Source organism: Mobula birostris, chromosome 14, assembly GCF_030028105.1.
Source record: "Mobula birostris isolate sMobBir1 chromosome 14, sMobBir1.hap1, whole genome shotgun sequence".
NCBI lineage: Eukaryota > Metazoa > Chordata > Chondrichthyes > Myliobatiformes > Myliobatidae > Mobula > Mobula birostris.
The window spans coordinates 39,217,934-39,240,488 of NC_092383.1; the positions used below are offsets into that span (position 1 = coordinate 39,217,934).

Sequence of the window (22,555 nt, forward strand, 5' to 3'; positions counted from 1 at the left end):
AACCTCCTCTCTCCCCCCAATGTCCAGCACGAACGTGGACCCGTTGTTCCTGATCATCTTAACGGCCCCTTGTAGGGCCGCTGTAGTGGTGCCCGGTGTCCACCCCGTCGTACAAAAAGAAACTTACAGTTCTTCAGGTCTTTGGGTACGCAGGTCACGCTCTGTCCGTGCTGTGAAGTGGGTATGGGGGCCAGGTTACCGAGCCTCTCACGTAGCCTGTGCAGGACTGCTGTAGGTTCTTCCTCTTGCCCCCTTGGGGCTGGTATGAACTCTCCTGGGACAACCAGGGGTGCGCTGTACACCAACTCGGCCAACGAGGTGTGCAGATCCTCCTTGGGCGCCGTGCGGATTCTGAGCAGGACCCAGGGAAGTTCGTCCACCCAGTTAGGCCCCTCCAGGCAGGCCATGAGAGCCGACTTCAGGTGACGGTGGAAATGCTCCACTAGTCTGTTCGACTGTGGGTGGTAGGCAGTTGTGTGGTGTAGCTGCGATCCTAAAAGGCTGGCCATAGCCGACCACAGGCTGGAGGTGAACTGGGCGCCCCTGTAGGAGGTAATGTGGGCCGGTACCCCGAAGCCGTCTACCCAGGTTGCAATCAGTGCTCGGGTGCAGGATTCGGAGGTGGTGTCGGTGAGCGGGACTGCCTCTGGCCATCTCGTGAACCGGTCTACCATAGTTAGGAGGTACCGCGCTCCTCGCGACACTGGCAGGGGCCCCACGGTATCCACATGAATGTGGTCGAACCTCCGGCAGGCGAGTTCGAAATGCTGCATCGGAGCCTTGGTGTGCCGCTGCACCTTGGCCGTTTGGCACTGCGTGCACGTTTTGGCCCATTCACTGACCTGCTTACGAAGTCCATGCCACATGAACCTGTTGGCGACCAGCCGGACGGTTGTCCTGATGGAGGGGTGCGCTAAGTTGTGAATTGGCTTGAAAACTCGCTGCCGCCAGGCTGCTGGGACGACGGGGCGGGGTTGGCCGGTAGCTACGTCACATAGTAGGATCCTTTCTCCTGGGCCTATGGGGAGGTCTTGGAGCTGCAAACTGGAGACCGCAGTCCTGTAACTAGGGATCTCATCGTCTGCCTGCTGTGCCTCTGCCAGCGCTGCGTAGTCCATCCCCTGGGACAGGGCCTGTATGGTAGGTCTGGATAGTGTGTCCGCCACGACGTTGTCCTTTCCAGAGACATGCCGGATGTCCGTCGTGTACTCGGAGATGTAGGACAGATGTCGCTGCTGGCGGGACGACCAGGGGTCGGACACCTTCATGAGCGCAAAGGTAAGCGGTTTGTGGTCTGTGAACGCAGTGAAGGGCCTACCTTCTAAGAAGTACCTGAAATGCCGGATTGCCAGGTATAGTGCCAATAGCTCCCGGTCGAGAGCACTGTATTTGAGTTCGGGTGGTTGTAGGTGTTTGCTGAAGAACGCCAGGGGTTGCCAGTGACCCTCGATGAGTTGTTCCAGCACTCCACCGACTGCTGTGTTGGATACGTCCACCATGAGGGCAGTAGGAACGTCCGTTTTGGGGTGCACTAGCATCGCGGCGTTTGCCAAGGCTTCTTTGGTTTTAACGAAAGCGATTGCAGCCTCTTCGTCCCAGGTAATGTCCTTGCCCTTACCCGACATCAGGGTGAACAAGGGGCACATGGTTCGGGCTGCTGAGGGGAGGAAACGGTGGTAAAAATTCACCATACCCACGAATTCCTGCAGGCCTTTGGTTGTGTTGGGTCGGGGGAAGTGGCGGACCGCATCTACCTTGGCGGGCAGAGGGGTTGCCCCATCTTTAGTAATCCTGTGACCCAGGAAGTCGATGGCGTCGAGTCCGAACTGGCATTTGGCTGGGTTGATTGTAAGGCCGAATTCGCTCAGGCGGGAGTAGAGCTGGCAGAGGTGGGACAGATGTTCCTGATGACTACTGCTGGCTATGAGGATGCCATCCAGATAGATGAATGCAAAGTCCAGGTCGCGTCCCACCGCGTCCATTAGCTGCTGGAACGTCTGTGCGGCATTCTTTAGACCGAACGGCATTCGGAGGAATTCGAAAAGTCCAAACGGGGTGATGAGTGCTGTTTTGGGGATGTCGTCCGGATGTACCGGGATTTGATGGTATCCCCGGACGAGGTCTACCTTGGAAAAGATCCTTGTGCTGTGTAGGTTTGCTGCAAAGTCTTGAATGGGCGGCACAGGGTAGCGGTCTGGCGTTGTAGCCTCGTTCAGTCTGCGGTAGTCACCGCATGGTCTCCAGCCCCTCGTTGCCTTGGGCACCATGTGCAGGAGGGAGGCCTATGGACTGTCGGACCATCGTATGATCCCCAATTCCTCCATCTTCTTGAACTCCTCCTTCACCAGTCAGAGCTTGTCCGGGGGGGAGCCTTCAAGAACGGGCGTGGAGGGGTGGTCCCTGGGTCGGGATGTGGTGCTGTACTCCGTGTCTGGGCATGGCTGCCATGAACTGCGGTTTCAGTACTGATGGGAAATCCGCCAGGACCCTGGTGAATTCGTCGTCGGACAGCGTGCTGGAGTCCAGGTGTGAGGCTGGCAACTTTGCTTCACCCAGGGAGAATGTTTGAAAAGTCTTGGCGTGGACTAATCGCTTCCCTTGCAGGTCGACCAGCAGGCTGTGGGCTCGTAGAAAATCCGCCCCCAGGAGTGGTTGGGCCACGGCAGCCAGTGTGAAGTCCCACGTGAACCGGCTGGAGCTGAACTGTAGCCGCACCGTGCGGGTGCCGTAGGTCCATATTGTGCTGCCATTTGCGGCCCTCAGGGTGGGTCCCGGTTCTCTGTTGTGGGTGTCGTAACTCGTTGGAGGTAAGACACTGATCTCCGCTCCGGTGTTGACCAAAAAGTGGCGTCCCGACTGCTTGTCCCAGACATACAGGAGGCTGTCCTGATGGCCAGCTGCCGTAGCCATCAGTGGTGGCTGGCCCTGGCGTTTCCCAGGAATTTGCAGGGTGGTCTGCAGCGGCGGGCCTCTGTGCCCCACCGCTGGTGGTAGAAGCACCATTGTTCATTGGGCTCCTCACTCCCGTCGCCGGGTTTTGTAGGCTCTGCTGCCGGGCCTGGTCTGGTCTGCCATTGGGCACGTGGCTTGGTGATCTGTGTGACGGATGCCCCTCTCTCTTTCCTGGCATTCCACAGCACATCTGCCCGGGCGGCCACCTCCCAGGGGTTGCTGAAATCTGCGTCAGACAGCAGCAGGCATATGTCCTCGGGCATTTGCTCTAGGAACGCCTGCTCAAACATGAGGCAGGGTTTGTGTCCTTCAGCCAGGACCAGCATTTCGTTCATTAATGCTGACGGCGGCCTGTCTCCCAAACCATCCAGGTGCGTTAAGTGGCATGCTCGTTCGTGCCGTGAGAGTCTGAAAGTCCTTATGAGCAGGGCTTTGAATGCTGTGTATTTGCCGTTCTCCGGGGGCGACTCTATAAACTCCTCAACTTGTACAGCTGTCTCCTGGTCGAGGGAGCTCAGCACATAGTAGTAGCGGGTGGACTCCGAGGTTATCTGCTGAATGTGGAATTGAGCTTCTGCTTGTTCGAACCACAGACGGGGTCGCAGCGGCCAAAAGCTTGACAGTTTTAATGAAACTGCGTGAACAGATGCGGCGTCGGTCATCTCTGGTCCGAGTATCATTTGGGCTGTCGGGGTCACCAATTGTAGCGGTGTGCTACACACAGCGCTAAAATAACCACACGTAGTCGGTGAGTTAGAGTTGCGATGAAAGAGATTTATTCAAACTTCGCGGCCTGCTTTAAAGCCTTCCCGTTCCCGCCCTCCCTGGGCGGGACTGCTGTGGGGAATGCATATTCCCAGACCCTTTCTGCGTGAGGGATTTTCCCCATGCTGGTGAAGATGGGCTGGCGCCCTTTTTGGGGCCGGCCCTCTGCCTGTGCGTGCTGTTTCGTGAGCCGGTTCATGTGTGCTAGAAAGTGGGTCGCCACAACCCCACTGTTAAGAAAGGAGAGAAAGGGTAAATTGGGAACTACCAATCTGTTACTTTAATGTTAGTAGTAGGGGAAATTTCTAAATCTATAGTAAAGAATGTATTAATAGAACTTGAAAAGAATAAATAGAGCAGTGTCAAAATGGATTTATGAAAGATATTGTAAGTTATTTTTGATTAATCTTCTGGAAGTTCTTTGTGGGTGTGATGAGTAGCCAGTATGGAGTATTTGAATTTTCAGAAGAGTTTTGTTAAGGATCCCACATGACAGGATGTTCAACATGTTAGAGTACACAAGATTAGGAATGGTAGATGACCTGCCTAAAGGGATGATGGAGGCAGGTACTCTCACAACATTTAAGAATTACTTAGGTGAGCACTTAAACTACTTAAAGAGCAGTTATGCACTAAATGCTCATAGTGCAGATAGGTACCTGATCCCCAGCATGGACATAATGGGCAAAAGGGCTGTTTCTGTGCTACAATGCTCAGTCATTGAGTTTTCATGGGACTTAATGGGCTGGATGCATCAAGAATGTTTCCCTTGGCTGATGACATCTGAACTATGGGTCATAGTCCTAGATCATGGAGTAGACCATTTGGAACCAAATTGAGAAGAAAATTTTCTGTGCAGAGCATAGTGATTTTTTGCAATCCTCAACCCCAGAAGACTCTGGAATCTCAGTTTTGTGAACTCATTCACAACAGAGTTCGAAAGATTTCTGGATATGGTGGGAATTAAGCTCTGTTTTGTTGTTATCAAAATAAACAGATTGGAGTGGAGCACGCAGTAGCACATTAGATCAGCTTGATAAGAGGATGCAACATATGTTGATCACAAAATCATATCATCAGGGATGTAATGTGATTATTGTATTTCAGGGCCTCAACTGGTAAGATATAATAATTTAATTTGATATCTCCTGATCATAGGTATGGATTAGACAGAGAAGTGGTAAATAAGGCTTGAATAAAAAGTGAGAGTAAGAACTCTCACCAAAAATCCATCCACAAATGAAGATCATTATACATTCATTTAATACTTTGGTGGATTAAAATTGGAAACTGGGTCCGATTTTTAATGCAGTTTAGGTAGATTGTACACTTAGTATACAATATTATGATTTTAGAGCCTCTTTGACAAGATTGATTTCTAATGCTAATGAAAATTTTAAATGTTTTATGAGAGTTGCATTTATGCCCATTTAAGATCTGTCATAATAATAAATTCTTTCAACTTTAATTTAAAGACATCCTTGGAGCTTCATCACTGTTAAAGGCTCTCCTGAATCTTCTGCTGAGGATCATGTTGTTTATCAAGGTAACCAAGAAAGCATACTCTTATAAAATTACATCAGAGCCATCATCAGAATCAAATTCTCACAGGTGGCCCCTCACACCAGTGAAAGGGGCAGAAGCAATAAACTCCAAAATAAAACTTTTCAAATTAAATCATTTAAAACTTTTAAGCGAGAAGTAGATTAGAATGTGAAAGAATGAAAATTGCCAGGTACCAGCTGGCTTGCTCAATCATAATATGATAGAATTCACCCTACACCTTGAGAAGGAGAAGCTAAAATCAGATATATCAGTATTATAGTGGAGTTAGTGGAACTACAGAGGCACGATAAGGAAGCTGGCCAAAGTTGTTTGGAAGGGACACTAGCAGAGATGATAGCAGAACAGCAATGACTGAAGTCTCTGGGAGCAATTTGTAAAGTGCAAGATAGATACATTCCAAAGAAGAAGTATTCTAAAGGGAGGATGAGGCAACTGTGATGGACAAGGGAAGTGAAAAATAGCATGAAAGCAAAAACAGGATACAATTGAGCAAAAATGAGTGTGAAGTTAAAGGATTGAGAAGCTTTTAAAAAACAACAGAAGTCAACTAAAAAAGCCATAAGGAAGCAAAAGATAAAATATTAAGGTAAGGTGGCCAAAAATATTAAAGAGAATACAAAAAGTTTCTTCAGATAGATAACGTATAAAAGAGTCGCAAGAGTAGATATTACATAGCTGGAAAAAGATGCTGGAGATGTGGTAATGGAGGGCAATGATATGGCAAACAAACTGAATAAGTATTTTGCATCAGTCTTCACTGTGGAAGACACTAGCAGTATGCCAGAAGTTCAAGAGTGTCAGGGGACAGAAGTGTGTGAAGTTGCCATTATTAGGGAGAAGTTTCTTGTGAAACTGAAAGGCCTGAAGGTAGATAAGTCACCTGGACCAGATGTCTATATCCCAGAGTTCTGAAAGAGGTGGCTGAAGAGATTATAGAGGCATTAGTAATGATCTTTCAAGAATCAATGGATTCTGGCATGGTTCCAAAGGACTGGAAAATTGTAAATGTCACTCCACTCTTCAAGAAGGGAGGGAGGCAGAAGAAAGGAAATAATAGGCCAGTTAGCCTGACTTCAGTGGTTAGAAAGATATTGGAGTACATTATTAAGGATAAGATTTTGGGGTACTTAGAGGCATATGGTAAAATGGGCCAAAGTCAGAATACTTTATTTAAAGGGAAATCTTATCTGACAAATCTATTGGAGTTCTTTCAGGAAGTAACAGGCAGGATAGACAAAGGAGAGTTACTTGGATTTTCAGAAGGCCTGAGACAAGGTGCCACATAGAAGACTGATAAACAAGATAAGAGCATAGTATTACAGGAAAGATACTAGCATGGATTGAAGATCGGCTGACTAGCAGACGCCAAAGAGTGGGAATAAAGGAGGCCTTTTCTGGTTGGCTGCCGATGACTAGTGGTGTTCAGCAGAGGTCAATGTTCTTTTCACGTTATATGTCAATGATTTTGATGATGGAATTGATGACTTTGTGGCCAAGTTTGTTGACTGTATGAAATTTTGTAGAGGGGCAGGTAGTGTTGAAGAAGCAGTAAGTCTGCAGAAGGACCTAGACAGATTAGGAGAATAGACAGAGTAGAAGCAGATGGAATATAGTGTAGGGAAGTGTATGGTCTTGCACTTTGATAGAAGGAATAAAAGTGTTTACTATTCGCTGAATGGGGAGAAAATTCAGAAATCAGAGCTGCAAGGGGACTTGGGAGTCCTCATGCTGGATTCCCTAAAGGTTAACTTGTAAGTTGAGTCGGTGGTAAGGAAGGAAAATGCAATGTTAGCATTCATTTCAAGAGAACTAGAACATAAAAGTGAGGATGTCCTCCTGAAGTTTTGTAAGGCATTGGTCAGACTGCACTTGGAGTATTATGAGCAGTTTTGGGCCCCTTTTCTAAATTTGGATGTGCTGGTATTGGAGAGGGTTCAGAGGAGGTTCACAAGAATGATTCTGGGAATGAAAAGGTTAAAATATGAGGAGTGTTGATGGCACTGGGTGTATACTCACTCGAAGAATGAGAGAAGATCTTATTGAAATATTTAAAGCCTAGATAGAGTGACCGTGAAGAGGATGCTTCATATAGTGGAGAGCTCTCGGACCAGAGGACACAGCCTCAGAATACAAGTATGTCCTTTAGAACAGAGATGAGGAGGGATTTATTTAGCCAGAGGGTGGTGAATCTGTGCAATTCATTGCTATAGATGGCTTTGGAGGCGAAGTCACTGGGTATACTTAAAGTGAGATTGATAGGTTCTTGATTAGTCAAGGCATCAAAGGTTATTGGGAGAAGGCAGAAGAATGGGGTTGAGAAGGATAATAAATCAACCATGATGGAATAGACCTGATGAGTCAAATGGCCTAATACTGCTTCTATGTCTTATGATCTAAGACAAGTATACAGAAGCAAGGCAGGCAGTTGGGCGGAATGAAAATCTTCATTACATTCTCACCAGATCTGTGGTACCTCGGCTGCAGTCCGTAGCAAAAGAGTGAACTGATGCCAGAACTTGAGGATCACTCCTTTTAAGTATTGAAGAAGAATTGCAACCTCTCAAAACTTGTGTAAATAGAGCATTGTCCAGGATACAGAAACTGAAGAGGGCCCGGAGTCTTTGAATCTATTGAACAACTGGAGACATGAGGAGCTGAAGATGACTCCATTTACCAATCAGCCACCTGATCTGGATCCATCTATCAGGTGTCAGGTCTTGTCCTAATCCTCCCCCTCACTTCCTCATACTGGCCTGAAATGGTGACAGTCCATCTCCCTGTGCAGTAGCTGCCTGACCCACCAAGTTTCTCCAGTTTACTTTTAACATTTAAGATCTATATTGGATATGACTGCACTTTGTGATGTGCTCTGAAGCAGATTCCCATTAAGAATCACATACTATATTACTGTTTTAATCCACCTTGATATGATAAAGGATAAGATTTTATGAGCAGGCAGGGGATGTATTTCATACACACAAGAGATTCTGCAGATGCTGGAGACCTTGAACAGCACACAAAATGCTGGAGGAACTACTAGTTTTCACAATATCTATGGTTAAGTATGCTGACATGCATCACTTGCGCTGGCACTCTCATGACCCCGTGCTCTCCTTAAACCTTTCACCTTTTTATCTGTAGTTGTGCTGTTCTGTAGATTCTTTGTAATTTTTTTGCTGGAGGCATATCATGTTCTAGTCACCAAAGTAAATGAAACCTAAATGATACACAGCTTTTTGATAGTGTTTACAGTGATGATATTCTATTTATTTCCTGGTCAGTCATGCTGCCATACTTTTATCCAGAGTACAGCACCCATGGTAATCTGGCTAAACCCCCAGTGCACAGGTAGAGCCTTGCTACATACCCCAGTCTATGAGCTGCATCATAGCTGAAACATTGGGAACCTGCAAAGACATCTCCTGAATTACCAGTGAAACCCTCTGAAACTTCAGCACAAGATTGGTGCAACCCTTAGAGAGACAGTATGACAAGAAAGTCTCCATGAAACATTCAAACTCTATTTCTGAAAAATGTTATGTAATTTCTTGGAACAACTTTTTTTGCTTCTGGAATGTCTATTAAAAAATTAACTTGAATAAAAACCTTTCTAAGAATGAGGCATCATTTAAAGCTAAATCCTGTTGTTCTTGTTTGTATCCCACAGGTGCCAGAGGATCTGCTGCTGCAAAAGTGTTTAAACTTTTCCAGTCCCCAGGCAGAGATCACTTTACTGTTGGTTCAGTAAGTGAGTGGGTCCAAGGTAATAATAACATAATGACAAGTTTAATTAGTATTTCAAAGCAAATACTCACATTTCAAAGTCTTTGACAGCATTTCATTTATTATAGTATGATCCAGATATGCTCAAATTGCAATAACTGAAGTTGGGATTTTGAAAGAGATTGTCTATGAAGTTTAACCAAGGTATAATATATCTCATTTATCTTCATGGCAGAGTCCTAACCAATATTGTGAAGTTGCAAAGTCCCAAACAATTTTAGTAGGGACATGGTTATGGAAGATTTGAAAATAAGTGTCAAGTATTCTTTTATTTAATATATCAGTTCACTGGGATCTAATTCAACAAGAACAGAAAATGGTGCTTGATGCAAGTTAGGTCAACGAAGAGCTGGTTTTGGATTATCTAATAAGTGACATGTAACATTTGTGCTATCCCAAACAAAAAAGAGTCCAGCTACACAGCCTTGAAACTGAATAGGAGAGAGATGGGGGAAACCAGTGCATGTGGTCTATTTGGATTTCCAGAAGATTTTTGAGAGGATCCAACACAGGAGATTGGAACATATGAAATTGGAGATACTACAGTGGCCTTGAAAAATTATTTAGCCACCCCTCCCCTTTGTTCACATAAATGAATGTTACAACCAGGAATTTTGATCAATTTAACTGAGAATTTTTATTTATGAATCACATGCTCCTTTTTTCACAGCAGAGGTTTACACCACACATACCATAAAAGAAAAGAATATTTGTGCACATAAAGACTTTGCAAAGTGTCACTCACAGTGGTGTAGAAAGTTTGTGAACCCTGTAGAATTTTCTCTATTTCTGCATAAATATGACCTAACATGTGATCAGATCTTCATGAAAGTCCTAAAGCTAGGTAACGGGAAACCAATTAAATGAATAACACAAAAACATTATGCTTATTTACTTATTAAGAAAAATGATCCAATATTACATGTACTTGTTGGAAAAAGTATGTGAACCTTTGCTTTCAGTAACTGGTGTGACCCTTTACTTCAACCAAGCATTTCTGGTAACTGTTGATCAGTCCTGCACATTGGCTTAGAGGAATTTTAGGCCATTCCTCCTTACAAAACTGCTTCACCTCTGGGATGTTGGTGGGCTTCCTTGCATGAAATGCTTGCTTCAGGCCCTTCTACAACATTTGATTAAGTTCAGGACTTTAATTCAGCCATTGCAAAACACAAATTTTCTTCTTTTTAAACCATTCTGTTGTTGATTTACTCTTGTATTTCAGATAATTGTCTTGTTGCTTATCCAACTTCTATTAAGCTTCAGGTGACAGACTGCTACCCTGACATTCTCCTGTAAAAGGTCTTGATACAATTTTGAATTAATTGTTCCCTCAACAATTGCAAGCTGTCCAGACCCCGAGGCAGCAAAGCACACCCAAACTATCATGCTCCTTCCATCATGCTTCACAGTTGGGACAAGGTTTTGGTGTTGATGTGCAGGGCCCTTTTCCCTCCAAATATAGCAATGTGCATTTTTGCCAGAAAGTTCAACTTTTGTCTCATCTGTCCCTAAAGCATTATAGAACATCCAGGTGGCCTTTTGCAAACTTGAGATGTGCAGCAATGTTTTTTTTGGAGAGCAGTGGTTTCTTCTGCTGTGTCCTTCCATGAACACCATTCTTGTTCAGTGTTTTTCTTGTAGTGGACACATGAACAGAGACTTTAGCAAGTTCTAGAGATTTCTGCAGGTCTTTTGCTGTTACCCTTGGGTTCTTTTTCACCTTCTTCAGCATTGCACATCGTACGTTTGATGTGATCTTTGCAGGACGCCTATTCCTAGGAAGAGTAGCAACAGTACTGAGTTTCCTCCAATTGCTCTTATTGTAGACTGATTGACACTCAGGTCTTTAGAGGTGCTTTTGTAACCTGTTCCAGCTTGATGCAGCTCTACAATTCTTCTTCTAAGGTCCTCTGAAAGTTGCTTTGATCAAGGCATGGTGAACATAAATAGATCTTTCTTGAGAAGAGCAAGTTCTGTGGTTAACCTGACTCTGCGTCATTTTTATAGGTAGTGCACCTCAACAACATACACTTTCAATCTCATCTCGAAATAGCTTTTGTTGAAGGCATTACTCCAGAGCTTCACATACTTTTTCCAACAAGTACATGTAATATTGGATCATTTATCTCAATAAATAAATTAACAACTATAATGTTTTTGTGTTATTTATTTAATTGGGTTCTCTTTATCTAGTTATAGGACTTGTGTGAAGATTTGATCACGTTTTAGGTCATATTTATGCAGAAATAGAGAAAATTCTACAGGGTTCACGAACTCTCCAGCACCACTGTAGAAGATACTGTGAAGATGTGGAAGAAGGTTTTGTGGTTGGGTAAGACTTAAGTGAAACTTTTAGGCCTCACCAGTAACCAGTATGTGTTATAAAAAACTAACACTGCACATCAGCCAGGTAACACCTTCCCCGCTGTAAAGTAAGGTGGGGGTAGCATCGTTCTATGAGGATGCTTTTCATTAGTAGGGACTGGCAATCTGGTCAGGATTGATGGAAAGATGAATGCTGCTAAATACAGAGAGATCCTGGATAAAAACCTGCTATTCTCTGCCAGAAAGCTTAAGCTGGGGGAGGAAGCTCATCCTTCAGCTGGACAATGACCCAAAGCACACAGCCAAGCAACCATGGGGTGGCTTCAGATGAAGAAAATTGATGTCCTTGAATGGCCCAGTCAGAGTCCTGACCTTATCCCAATCGAACATCTCCAGCAAGACCTTAACATTGCTATTCACTGCTGCTCCCCAACTAACCTGGCACAGCTTGATCAATTTTACAAGGAGGAATGGGAAAATTTTGCTCCATCACATTGTGCAAAGCTAAAAGACTTATCAAAGTAAGACTACTGGCTGTAATAGCTGTGAGAGGTGGTTTGACTAAGTACTGAGCAATAGGTTGAATACCTTTGTACTGCTGACATTTCAGTATTTGAATGTTTAGATTTTCATGCTTTACATTTTCCCTGTTTTTTGGGCTCTACTGAGAAAAAATAGGAGCATGTGATTCACAAATAAAAATTCTCAGTTGAATTGATCAAAATTCCTGTCTGTAATACTCATTTATGTGCACAAAGAATTGGGGGCTGAATACTTTTTCAAGACACTGTATGTGGTTGACTACTAGTTTTCTGGCTAATACCATTCGTGTCCAATGTGAAGTGATTTATAGTAATTAAGTTTCAGGAAATAAGTTCAAGGTGGCCTGTTTACTTCATGGTTGCTGAGTTTATGTTAACACTACAGACTGTTATAATTTTAGGGTCAGTTTCACTTATGATCAGCTGAGGACAAGAAACAACAGGCCCTAGATTCCTTGTATAACAGAAAGTCCCCTAAAGGTTGCAGGTTCAAGACAGTGAAAAGAATTGCAACCACCTGAGTACAATATTAAAACATTCCTCCTTTTTCATCCATTAATATGTGTAACATTCTATTGGTAGGATTGTATTTACCATCTGAACATTTTCCTCTTCTTGTCTCCAGATGTGGAGTGGACTGCGTGGTTTAATCGTGATGATGAGCGGGGTACGGGAGATTGGGAAAAACTGACAGACTTGAAAGCCTCTTTCCCTGAAAAAATCTGTGAGAGTCCAATTGATATACAGGTAAATCCTCAGGTCTATTAATCATTCCTTCAGTGTAGTTCAGTGCTTTTAACTTGACATACCAGTTCTCCAATGTTGAGAGATGTAAGAAATTGAAGCTGGTTATTATTAAAACCTACTGTTGATAAACAGGGAATTGTGATTACTGGTTAGCTCTTTTAATGAAAACATTTGCTTTACAAAACCAATTCCAATTCGTGAAGCACCCCAAATCCAATCGTGCTCCACTACTGGTTGGGACATTAATATATAAAATCTAATTAGCTTCATATTTTCAGGTTTAAACTTGTGAGAAAATTCTGCTGTAATGTGTTTCTGTGTGAATTGTGCCATTAATGGTCTTCAGAATGTCAAACCAAATTGGACAGGAGGATAAAGCTATTGAAAAGCTATGAAATTAAATTCATGCTTAGTAAATTTGCAGACCAATCTGGGAAATTAGATTTTAAACCAAAGGTTTAAGCTTGGACTGTTTCTATTCATTTCACAGCTAGAGCTGGATTTAGAGGGTTTTTTTTTATCTGACTTGATTTTTACTTTGCATGAATTTCAAGTGGGTTGAAGTTAGAAACTCAATAAGCTCCAAAAATGAAATTTGACATTTTTCAATTCCAAATCTTCATTTAGATCCCAGCATGCTGGTGAGAAATTGACAAGAGGTAGTAGCCTAGAGGCTGTTCATTCATGAGTAAAATGTAGCAATTGGAAAGTGTTGCCCCTAAGTTAACACTAATTTCAGAAAATCAAAAAGCTGCAGGTGTAGATGATATGAGCACAACTGCATATTTTACCAGAGATCAGGAATTTAACTTTAGAAATGTGCTTATAATAATTTCCCTCCTTTTTTTTAGGTTGCAACAGTTGATGGAATTCCAGCCAGTCTAACAGCACAGGTTTTCCATAAGCACGATCTGGACTATGGATTTGTTTGCCTTAACAAGGACCAGGTTAATGGGACCTGCCATAACTACAAAGTACGCTTCCTTTGTGGTAAACCAGGTGTGTTCTAGGTCTGATTATCTCTTATAGCATGACTAGATCCTGAAATTACTATGAAACTGTTTTTATGTCAATATTATTAAAGCCACATTTAAGCTATTTCCATATAAACCTTTTATATATGTGAGAAATAATTATTTATTCATCTTTGTCTTCACCTTCCTTCCTACCAGCCTTCACATTCAACAGATCATCTTCTGTAATTCCTGCCACTGTCAACAAGATTCCACCATCTGTCACATCTCCTTCTCTTGCCATCTAGCAATTTGAATAAGTTGTTCTCTCCATGGTGCCTTGGTTTTCTCTTCCATCTCATAAATATAAATCTGGTGAAACATTAGCTCACTTGCTCCTCTTCCAATCTTGTGTTGCATTTGATGCTCTCGATCTGTTTCCCCCTCATTGGAGAGACAAATCATGGATGGAGTAATATAGGCATTAGTGCATCTGTCTCAGCTTTTCACAATTCATCTCAATAACTTGACTAAGTGCACCAAATGTCACAGTGTGCCAATGACACAAATTTAAAGGGAGTGGATGATGTGAATAGTTTAGAAAAATGCGAAGGGGCTTAAACTGAGTGAGTGGGCAAAAACTTGGCACCTGCAATATAGTGTGAAAAATGACATACTCCACAATGTTGCACAAAATAGAACATTTAAATAGTTCTGAAATGGTGCCACATTAATTTTTGAAGAGAGCCAGGTGTCCTTGTCTACAACCCAATGTTTAATTACGGCAAGAGATTGGTATGTTGGCATTCAAAAGTATTTTTTTTTCATGCAGAAGTGGTGAATCTTTAGAATTCTATGTGTGTTCATTCAAGTCAGAGATCAAGACTTCAGGGAGTTAAGGGAATCAACAATATAGGGATAGTGCAGCAAAATGGCATTGAGGTATAAGACCAGCTGTGATCTTTGAATACTGAAGCAGAGTTAAAGATTATGATTCTAATTTAGATTCCAGAATTCCCTTTTGTTTCAAATTTCTAGCAATTCATTTGCCCTACATTTCCCAGTTCCAAACACCTTTTTTATTTCTGTTCTGTTCTCTTCCGAATGCTGGTCTTCACCTTGATTTTTTCCATCACTTATGTCCTCTTTTTTCCAGTCCTAATGAAGGATCATTTATCTGAAAGGTCAGCACTGTTCCTTTCTCCAAGTATGCTGTATGACTTACAGCCTTGTTCCAAAAGTCCTGTCTCTTAAATATTTATGACACAAAAGGAGGCTATTTGGCTCATTGACACGGCAAGCTCTCATAGCACAATCATTCTTCCATTTACAGTATCTCTCTATAACATGTTGAGTATTGCATGCCCAACAACTTCCTTTAACTCCATTGACACCCAGCTATATTAGGGGTAACTTACAGTCACAATAAACCTGCTAACACATCTTTCGACTGTAATAGGATACCAGAGCTCCTTGGAGAACCCATGCAATCACCTGGAGAATGTATGCACACTTGTTATAGACAGCACCCAGGTTGCTGGAGGTGGAAGACAGCAGCATTTCCTGTGCTACCCTATTTTAGCTAGTAATATCCGCTCTTACAGTCTGGAGAAATCGTAATGGCAAGAAAATTATACAAACAATTTATTTTTAAAAATAGCAGATTTGATAGTGGCATCCAAGAGGTTTTTAGATAGGCATATGAACATGCAGGATATGAGGGATATGGATCAGGTGCAGCCAGAGAATTAACTTAAATTGGCATCATGCTTAGCATAAACATCATTGACCAAAGGCCTTTTCCTGTGTTGTAGTGTTCTACGTACATTCATCTACAGTCTTCCACTAGTTGCATAGAAGATGGTGCAGCATTCCCTGAAAGTAGTGGAAGACCATAGATCACAGATAACTGTGGAGGCCAAGTCACTGTGTGTATTTAAAGTGGAGGTTGATAGGTTCTTGATCAGTAAGGCCATCAAAAGTTATAGGAAGAAGGCAAGAAAATGGAATTGAGAGGAAAGTAAATCAACTATGATTAAAGACCGGATCAGATTCAGTGGGTCAATTCTGCTCTTGTGACTTATGATCTTATGTGTAGAGTGAAAAAGAATCTCAGAGAATTTATCATTAATAAAACAGTGTTAGAGAAATTAATGGGGCAGAAACCCAATGTATTTCCAGGACCTGCTGAGCTACTTATCAGAGTTTTGAAGGAGCTAATGGTGGCCAAAATGGAAGCACTGGCTGGCTTCTTCCAGAATTCTCTGGATTCTGCAGTGGTTCCTACAGTAAACATAACCCCACCACTTAAGGAAGGAGAGAGAGAATACACTTTAGATCTGTTGACCTGACATTAGTAGAAGAGAAAATCCTGGAATCCATTATTATGTTTATGTAATGGGGATTTGAAAAACAAAGATTCTGGTTGTTATAGACAGGGCTAGTAGTGGGGATAAGTTCTCATTTCATTTTAAATGCTCTCAGAAGTGTGAATCTCAAATAGCCTTGTCAACCAAGTCCAGCTACTGCCACTAAGCCCGGCAGAACTGTTTCTACTGACAGAAGAAGGGGCAAAAGCAGGTTACTTTCACCTTAAAACCACTTGCTTTGGGCAGATGAGGTTCATCAGCCATGGTTGGCAACTCATCTAGGAGAGGGTAAACACTGATCTTAAACATCTGCCACTTTGCTGCTACACCCACTTATGGGAAAGGCTTCGGGAGAAAACATCAAGGAAAAATCCAGAGCTGGAGTCCCTAAGGCAGTCCTACGTTGAGTTCAACACTGCCTGGAAACTTCTGCAACGTCATTGGTGCCAAGCTCTCTCAGTGTCTGCCGTTCCTTTGGATTCATCAGCTGCATGGAGAGGGGGAGGCTGCTACATGGCAACAGTTTGCTCTCCATGTCACATAGCCCTGGCTTGCCTATCATGTAGATAGATGGGATACAAGATCCGTGGTCAACCCCAACGATCAGAGGGCCACAGTAGTATAAACTGGCTGCTTTTGAGTTGAGAAAACTATAATAAGGTGCTCTAGGGATATTTGCTGGACCAAGATATTCACAATCTACTGTATATCAATGATTACTACAACTGTAAAGCGTGAGATTACATCTTGACCATTATGTTCAGTGCAGGTGCATTTATCTGAGGAGGAATGACCTTGCTAATGGGGGGAGTGCAGCGAGGTTTCATCAGATCTATTTCTGGGATTATAGCACTTACATAAGAAGATAAATTAGGATGACTGGGTTTATATTCACTAGAACTTAGAAAAAATAAGAAGAACGTGAGTTATAAAATCCTAACAGAACCAGACAGATGAGATGCAGGAAAGATATTTCTGATGACATTTAAATATGCCATTGCGCAAGTATGTTGTTGGAAGATAATAGAATCTAGAATTTTAATGTTCGGTCAATATTTAAGAAAAGAATGTTTAAATATTTTTCTGTTGTATTTATTGTTACAATATCAATATATAACCATACTTCTGGTTCTGCTGTGCAATTTTAAAATTGACAGAAGACATTGTTTAATGCATACATAATCATTTATTTCTCTTGTTTCAGTGTGGCCCAAGGTGACCGTTACCATAGATAAACATGTTAATAGCAGTATTCTGGAGCTGTCAGATGATGCCAGTACGTGGAAAGCTGGTGATGTCATTTTTGTTGCCAGCACAGATTATTCTATGCATCAGACTGAAGAATTTCGGCTTTTACATTGTCCAGAATGCAAAGCAAATCAAGTCAAGCTCGAAGGTACAATTTTATTTTAATTGACACAGCTAACAAACTTGGAGGGATTCCACCAGGTAAAATGGTTGAGTACAAACAACAGCAAAGACTGACATTGATATTGCTAATACCAGTTGTGAAAAGTGTACCTTGCAAGCTTTGGCCACTGAAGGCTTCTTTTATTTCCTCCATTATCAGCTCAGAACAGTGTGCACAGTAGACTAGGGGAAGATCAGCAAATAAAGGGCGAAATTGTTGATGTAAATTGAAGATGAGAAATCAGAAATAATAGGGCAGATTTTCTAGTTGGTCAACAGCTCGTCCGTAGGAACTTACCCACTGTTTCCCACAGAAGTCTCAAGTTCCAAATCTAGTCTTGGCTTTGAGCTTCTGCTGTGCCACGTTTGCTGTCCCATACTACATTGGCAGATTCCCCCGTGGAGTCCAGCAGGATAGTGGTAGAGATTCTACAGATGCCCCAGCTTGCTGCCCTCAGAGCCTGCAGCAAGTTAGGCAGGGGAAGTACAGCAGTTCCCATTGAATTCAGTTGTAAGAAATATCTGCTAAATTAATGTAAGACAGTAATCCTAAGATAGTTACTATCATCTATTCTCTAGAATTTAGAAGAATGAGAGGGGATCTCATTGATTCTTACAAAATTGTTAATTGGGCTTAACGATCTATGTAAAACATTACGAAGCAATCCATTGCCCCTTTTCACAAGTACCTTCATTTCATAAGATATACAATTTCTCAGATATCTGTGCTTTGTGTTTGCTACTGTTTATAAACCGCTTCAAGATAATTTTTTTAAAGGAATCTTGTCCCTTTAGCTTTGCTCTGCCATCCATCAAGATATGGCTGATATTTTACTACATCTTCCAACACCACCATCATTATATTCAATGATTCCCTCAATGCCCAGTGAATTTCTGATGTCTATATTGGATAAATTTCATCACTGATCCATGTTGCCATGTTATGAATGATCATTTTTTTCTCCTCTCAGTCCTAATTGCCCTCACACTTGCTCTCACATTGTTTCCCTTTCCTACTCAGTCAGGGTAAACATTCTTGCTGGATCTAGCCCATTAAGCCCTATTATCAATTTTGTAAGAATCAATGAGATCACCTCTCATTCTTCAAAATTCTTGAGAATATAGACCTCAGGCTGCTAAATCTCTCCATAATTGGAAACTTACAGCCTGGTGAATCTCCAACTGATCCACTTTATGGCAAATAAACTCTTTCTTTGGTAAGGAGATCAAAACTAAACAGAAGACTATTTCACTCTGGTCTTTAATAGTTGCAATGTGACTTCATTATTTTTGTAATCAAACTCTTTCATAATTAAAGCTATTATACTATTTACCTTCCTAATCACTTGCTTTACCTGCTCTTTGAACATCAACACTCCCGAATCTCTCACTATTTAACAAATACCTCCTTTACACTTATGCATCAAAATGGATGACTTTATATTTTCCACCTGTATTTTATCTTCTGTGCTTTTATCCAGCTGTTCATACCCCACAAAACATTTTTACATCTGCTGTCATTTCCATATTCCTGCCTGGTTCAGGAAACAATCAGTAAATTTGGAAATATATTCAGTCCCCTTGGCCAATTCGTTGATATAGATTGTAATCACTATGCTGGTCACAACCTTTCAACCTGAAAAGGAGCTAATGATTCCCACACTATGCTCTCTGTCCAGTTACTCATTCTCATGTTACCCCGAATTCTTTGTGCTCTAACCTTGTTAACCAATCTGCTAAACATCTTGTGTACCTGTCCTTATTCAAAGCCTTCCATTAATCTAAACTCATCACAAACACAAGTTCTCCCTTATTTGTACCCACTAATCATATCCTCTTCTTGACAGGAAAGTCAAGAATCTCAGGCTCCATCAGACAGCTAAGTGCAAAGTTACCAAGGTTTTGAGTCCCTGTGTAGAATTAATATTTCCTTAGGTTTACTGAGTGACTGTTCCAGATGGGCAACCGTGATCAATAAAAGTCTCTGTCTAATTATGTCAACGTGCTTCTGTTGTTAAAAATAAGAAGAAAATAATCCTTTAGTTGAAAAATTAAAAGGAACAAGTGACAAAATCCAAACCTCTTCTAGGATGCATTTATCATCTAGTACACATAAGTGGTCAAAATGATTTTTACTGCAGGCAGTTCAGAAAATATGTGCAAGAGTTTGAATGTCTCAACGAATGGGCAGAGCTCTGCTTTGCTGTTATTGTTCAAGTAGCTTAAATGGTTTGATCCCGAGAAAGGAAGCTTTGTCGAAGTTCTCAGAAAATGTTTATAGAATATGCTAATGCATTGATGTGTGCCAGATGTTAACAATTCGGAATTTCGATAGATAAAGTTCAGTGGCTGGAAATGTTTGGCAATTGTAATGTTTCTCTGTGTTAGTCTAATGTGTTAGATTACCAAATAATGAAAGATACAGTATGTACGTAGTTATTGAGGACTTAACACACTGGAGATCACTTTAGAGATAGGAATTCCTAATGCTCCAGTCATGAATATGAGGTCAGATTTGGGTCTAATTATTGTTATTTTATTTGAGATAAAATAATAGATTAAATAACCTTTTAATGTGATCAATTTTACAGTGAAGTTGGCTCTCATTTCTATAGTATGTTCTTCCTCACTCTACATTAAATCATTGAGAGTTCTTTGAATTTTGAAACAGAAAGAGCTTTTCAATGCATAGTCTCACATCATTTACCTCTTCCTCATTCGTCTATTACTCCCCAATGAATTTTGTTTGTCATGAAAGTCTGTAAATGCTACCCCACATAAGGATAGGTGCTAGTGACTTGAAGTTTTTATAGAATCAGGCAGCACAGAATAAGGTCATTCAGCCCACTACTCCAGTGCTGACCCTTTGAAAGGGTAGTTGCTACCCTGTCTCAGGAAACCTGGAAGTTCATAATTCTCAAATTATTGCTCCTGCATCCACCACATTTCCATTGTCCTCCATTCACTTTCCAAGTCCTTACATATTTCCTGAAATGTACCCTTAATTATCCACAATATTCCAGCAAAGGACCAACCAATTATTTATGAAGTTTTTGTACGATTATTATATATACAATCATTTGATTCCAGACATCAGTGGTAGGAAAAAATATTGGAATATACAATGACAGATGTAATTACAGCACTTGAAAGGAATAATTAAAATTTTATGATCTTAACTTGGATTCATGAAAATTGTATTTGACTAATCAACTGGAGTCCTTTGAGGATGTGACTAGTAGAATAGATAAGGAAGAACCAATTGGTTTTCAGAAGACTTTCGGTGAAATCCCTCATGATGTTGATCAGTTTGGTTAGCATACATGAAACCAGCGTTAAAGTACTGACAAGGATAAAGAATTGACTATTGGGCAGAAAGCAAATAGTGGGTATAAATGGATCAGACTATCTAATGAGGTACATCAGAGACTGGTGCTTAAGGCCTGGATTTTCACAATCTATATCAATGATTCAGTTAAAGCATTAAAATAAATTTCCAAGTTTGCCTGCAATAACATCCTAGGTGAAAGTAGGATGCAAAGCGATTTCAAGGGGATATGGGATGAGCAGAGTGAATAGAGAAAAACGTGGCAGATGGAACATAAAATGGAAAATTTAAGGCCATCCACTTTGATGAACGTAGCAGAAAAGCAAAGTATTTGTGAAATAATGAGAGATTGGATGGTGTTGATTTTGAAATGGCCTGGGAGTGCTTGTAATGTGCAATGGCCACTGAAGGCCATTGTGCAGATGTAGTGGTAATTGGGAGGGCAAATATCTCTTACCCTTTAATTCAAGATGACTACCATAAAGAAGTATCATTGCAATTGCATAACCTTGGTAAGACCACACTAGAATATTGTGTATGGTTTTGGTATCCTTACCCGAGAAGGATGTACTTGCCATAGGGGGCAATGGAGATTCACTAGATGAAGTCCTGGAATGATGTGTTTGCCCTATGAGGAGAGACTGAAGGGTCTTGGGGCTGTGTTCTCTGTTGTAATGGATTTGATGGGCAGGATACAAAGGGATATTTCCTCTGGCTGAGGAGTCTAGGATGAGAGAGGATAAGGGGTAGGCATTTAGGATGGAGATAAAAAATTACTTGCTCAGAGGGCATAGTGAACCTTTGGAATTCTCTAATCTGGATGGCTGTGGAAGCTGGGCTGTTTAATTTATTCAAAGCAGGATTGATTTCTGAGTATTCAGAGATTCAAGGTGTACAGGGATAGTGCAGGGAAATGACTCTGAGGTAGAAAATTATCCTTCAACTTGAGAATGGCGGAGTGTTTTGAAGAACTAAAAGGCCTCGAGTGGAGAAGCAGGACTGATTTAAATTATAGGGAGATAAACAGAAGATGGGATTAATGGGATTGTCTGATAGCTGGCATAGACTTGGTTGAATGACTTCCTTCAATATCTATGAAAATAAGGAAACTTAATGAAAATACAAGATTTTCCTGGATTGGAAGCTCCGGGAGAAAGAAGCAATGATACAGGCACCTGAAGGACCATGAACGACAGAAATGTACATTGGAATCCTTAGATTACAACAGAGTTCAGAGTATGGGCTTGGTGAGTGATGGAGAGCTAAGGTTGAGCAGGGCATCTTAACATTGCCATTTGGATCAACATTAGTGCTCGTCAGGTATGTGGGTGTGGGGTCTTTTGACACGTTTGTAGTTCAAATATAGCATGTGAAGAGAGACCTACAATGCTTAATAAGAGCACAGAATTGGCATGTGATTGGTAGTTAGAATCAGGTGAGGATTTCTACAGTTTTCACTACAAAAATTCATTAGAAAAAGTTAAAGTAAACATTTTACAGTAACAAGTATTTGGAGCGCAGTAAGATCCATAGCATGATCAGTATTCTTTACTTAAATTGGATAACTAGGAGCTTAATTTAAGGGTAATTTTCACTTGTATTACATTTTAATAAAGGGGTAGTTTTGAAATTAAAGGAATAACATGGAAACTTAATCCCAAGTTTCATGTGGTCTATAGCATGTGGGAATTCTGAATCTACTGACAACAGAAGGGAAAATTGGTAGGTTGTATAATTGATGGCCAACGTGATTCCATTTGATGAGTCCTCGTAACTCAACCTCTTTTTGTTTCCTTCAGATGACCAGTGAAA

The 22,555-nt window shown here is 41.6% G+C and overlaps 1 protein-coding gene across 1 annotated transcript in view; it reads left to right on the forward strand.

Annotated features, from left to right (window-relative positions):
* cemip (cell migration inducing hyaluronidase 1) overlaps positions 1 to 22,555 on the forward strand; it is a 215,876-nt gene that overhangs the window by 120,745 nt on the left and 72,576 nt on the right. The window contains exons 7-11 of the mRNA XM_072278406.1: positions 5,193 to 5,263; positions 8,951 to 9,046; positions 12,562 to 12,683; positions 13,535 to 13,682; positions 17,210 to 17,401. Coding sequence (XP_072134507.1) covers positions 5,193 to 5,263; positions 8,951 to 9,046; positions 12,562 to 12,683; positions 13,535 to 13,682; positions 17,210 to 17,401 — 629 coding nt within the window. The remainder of the gene's footprint in view (positions 1 to 5,192; positions 5,264 to 8,950; positions 9,047 to 12,561; positions 12,684 to 13,534; positions 13,683 to 17,209; positions 17,402 to 22,555) is intronic.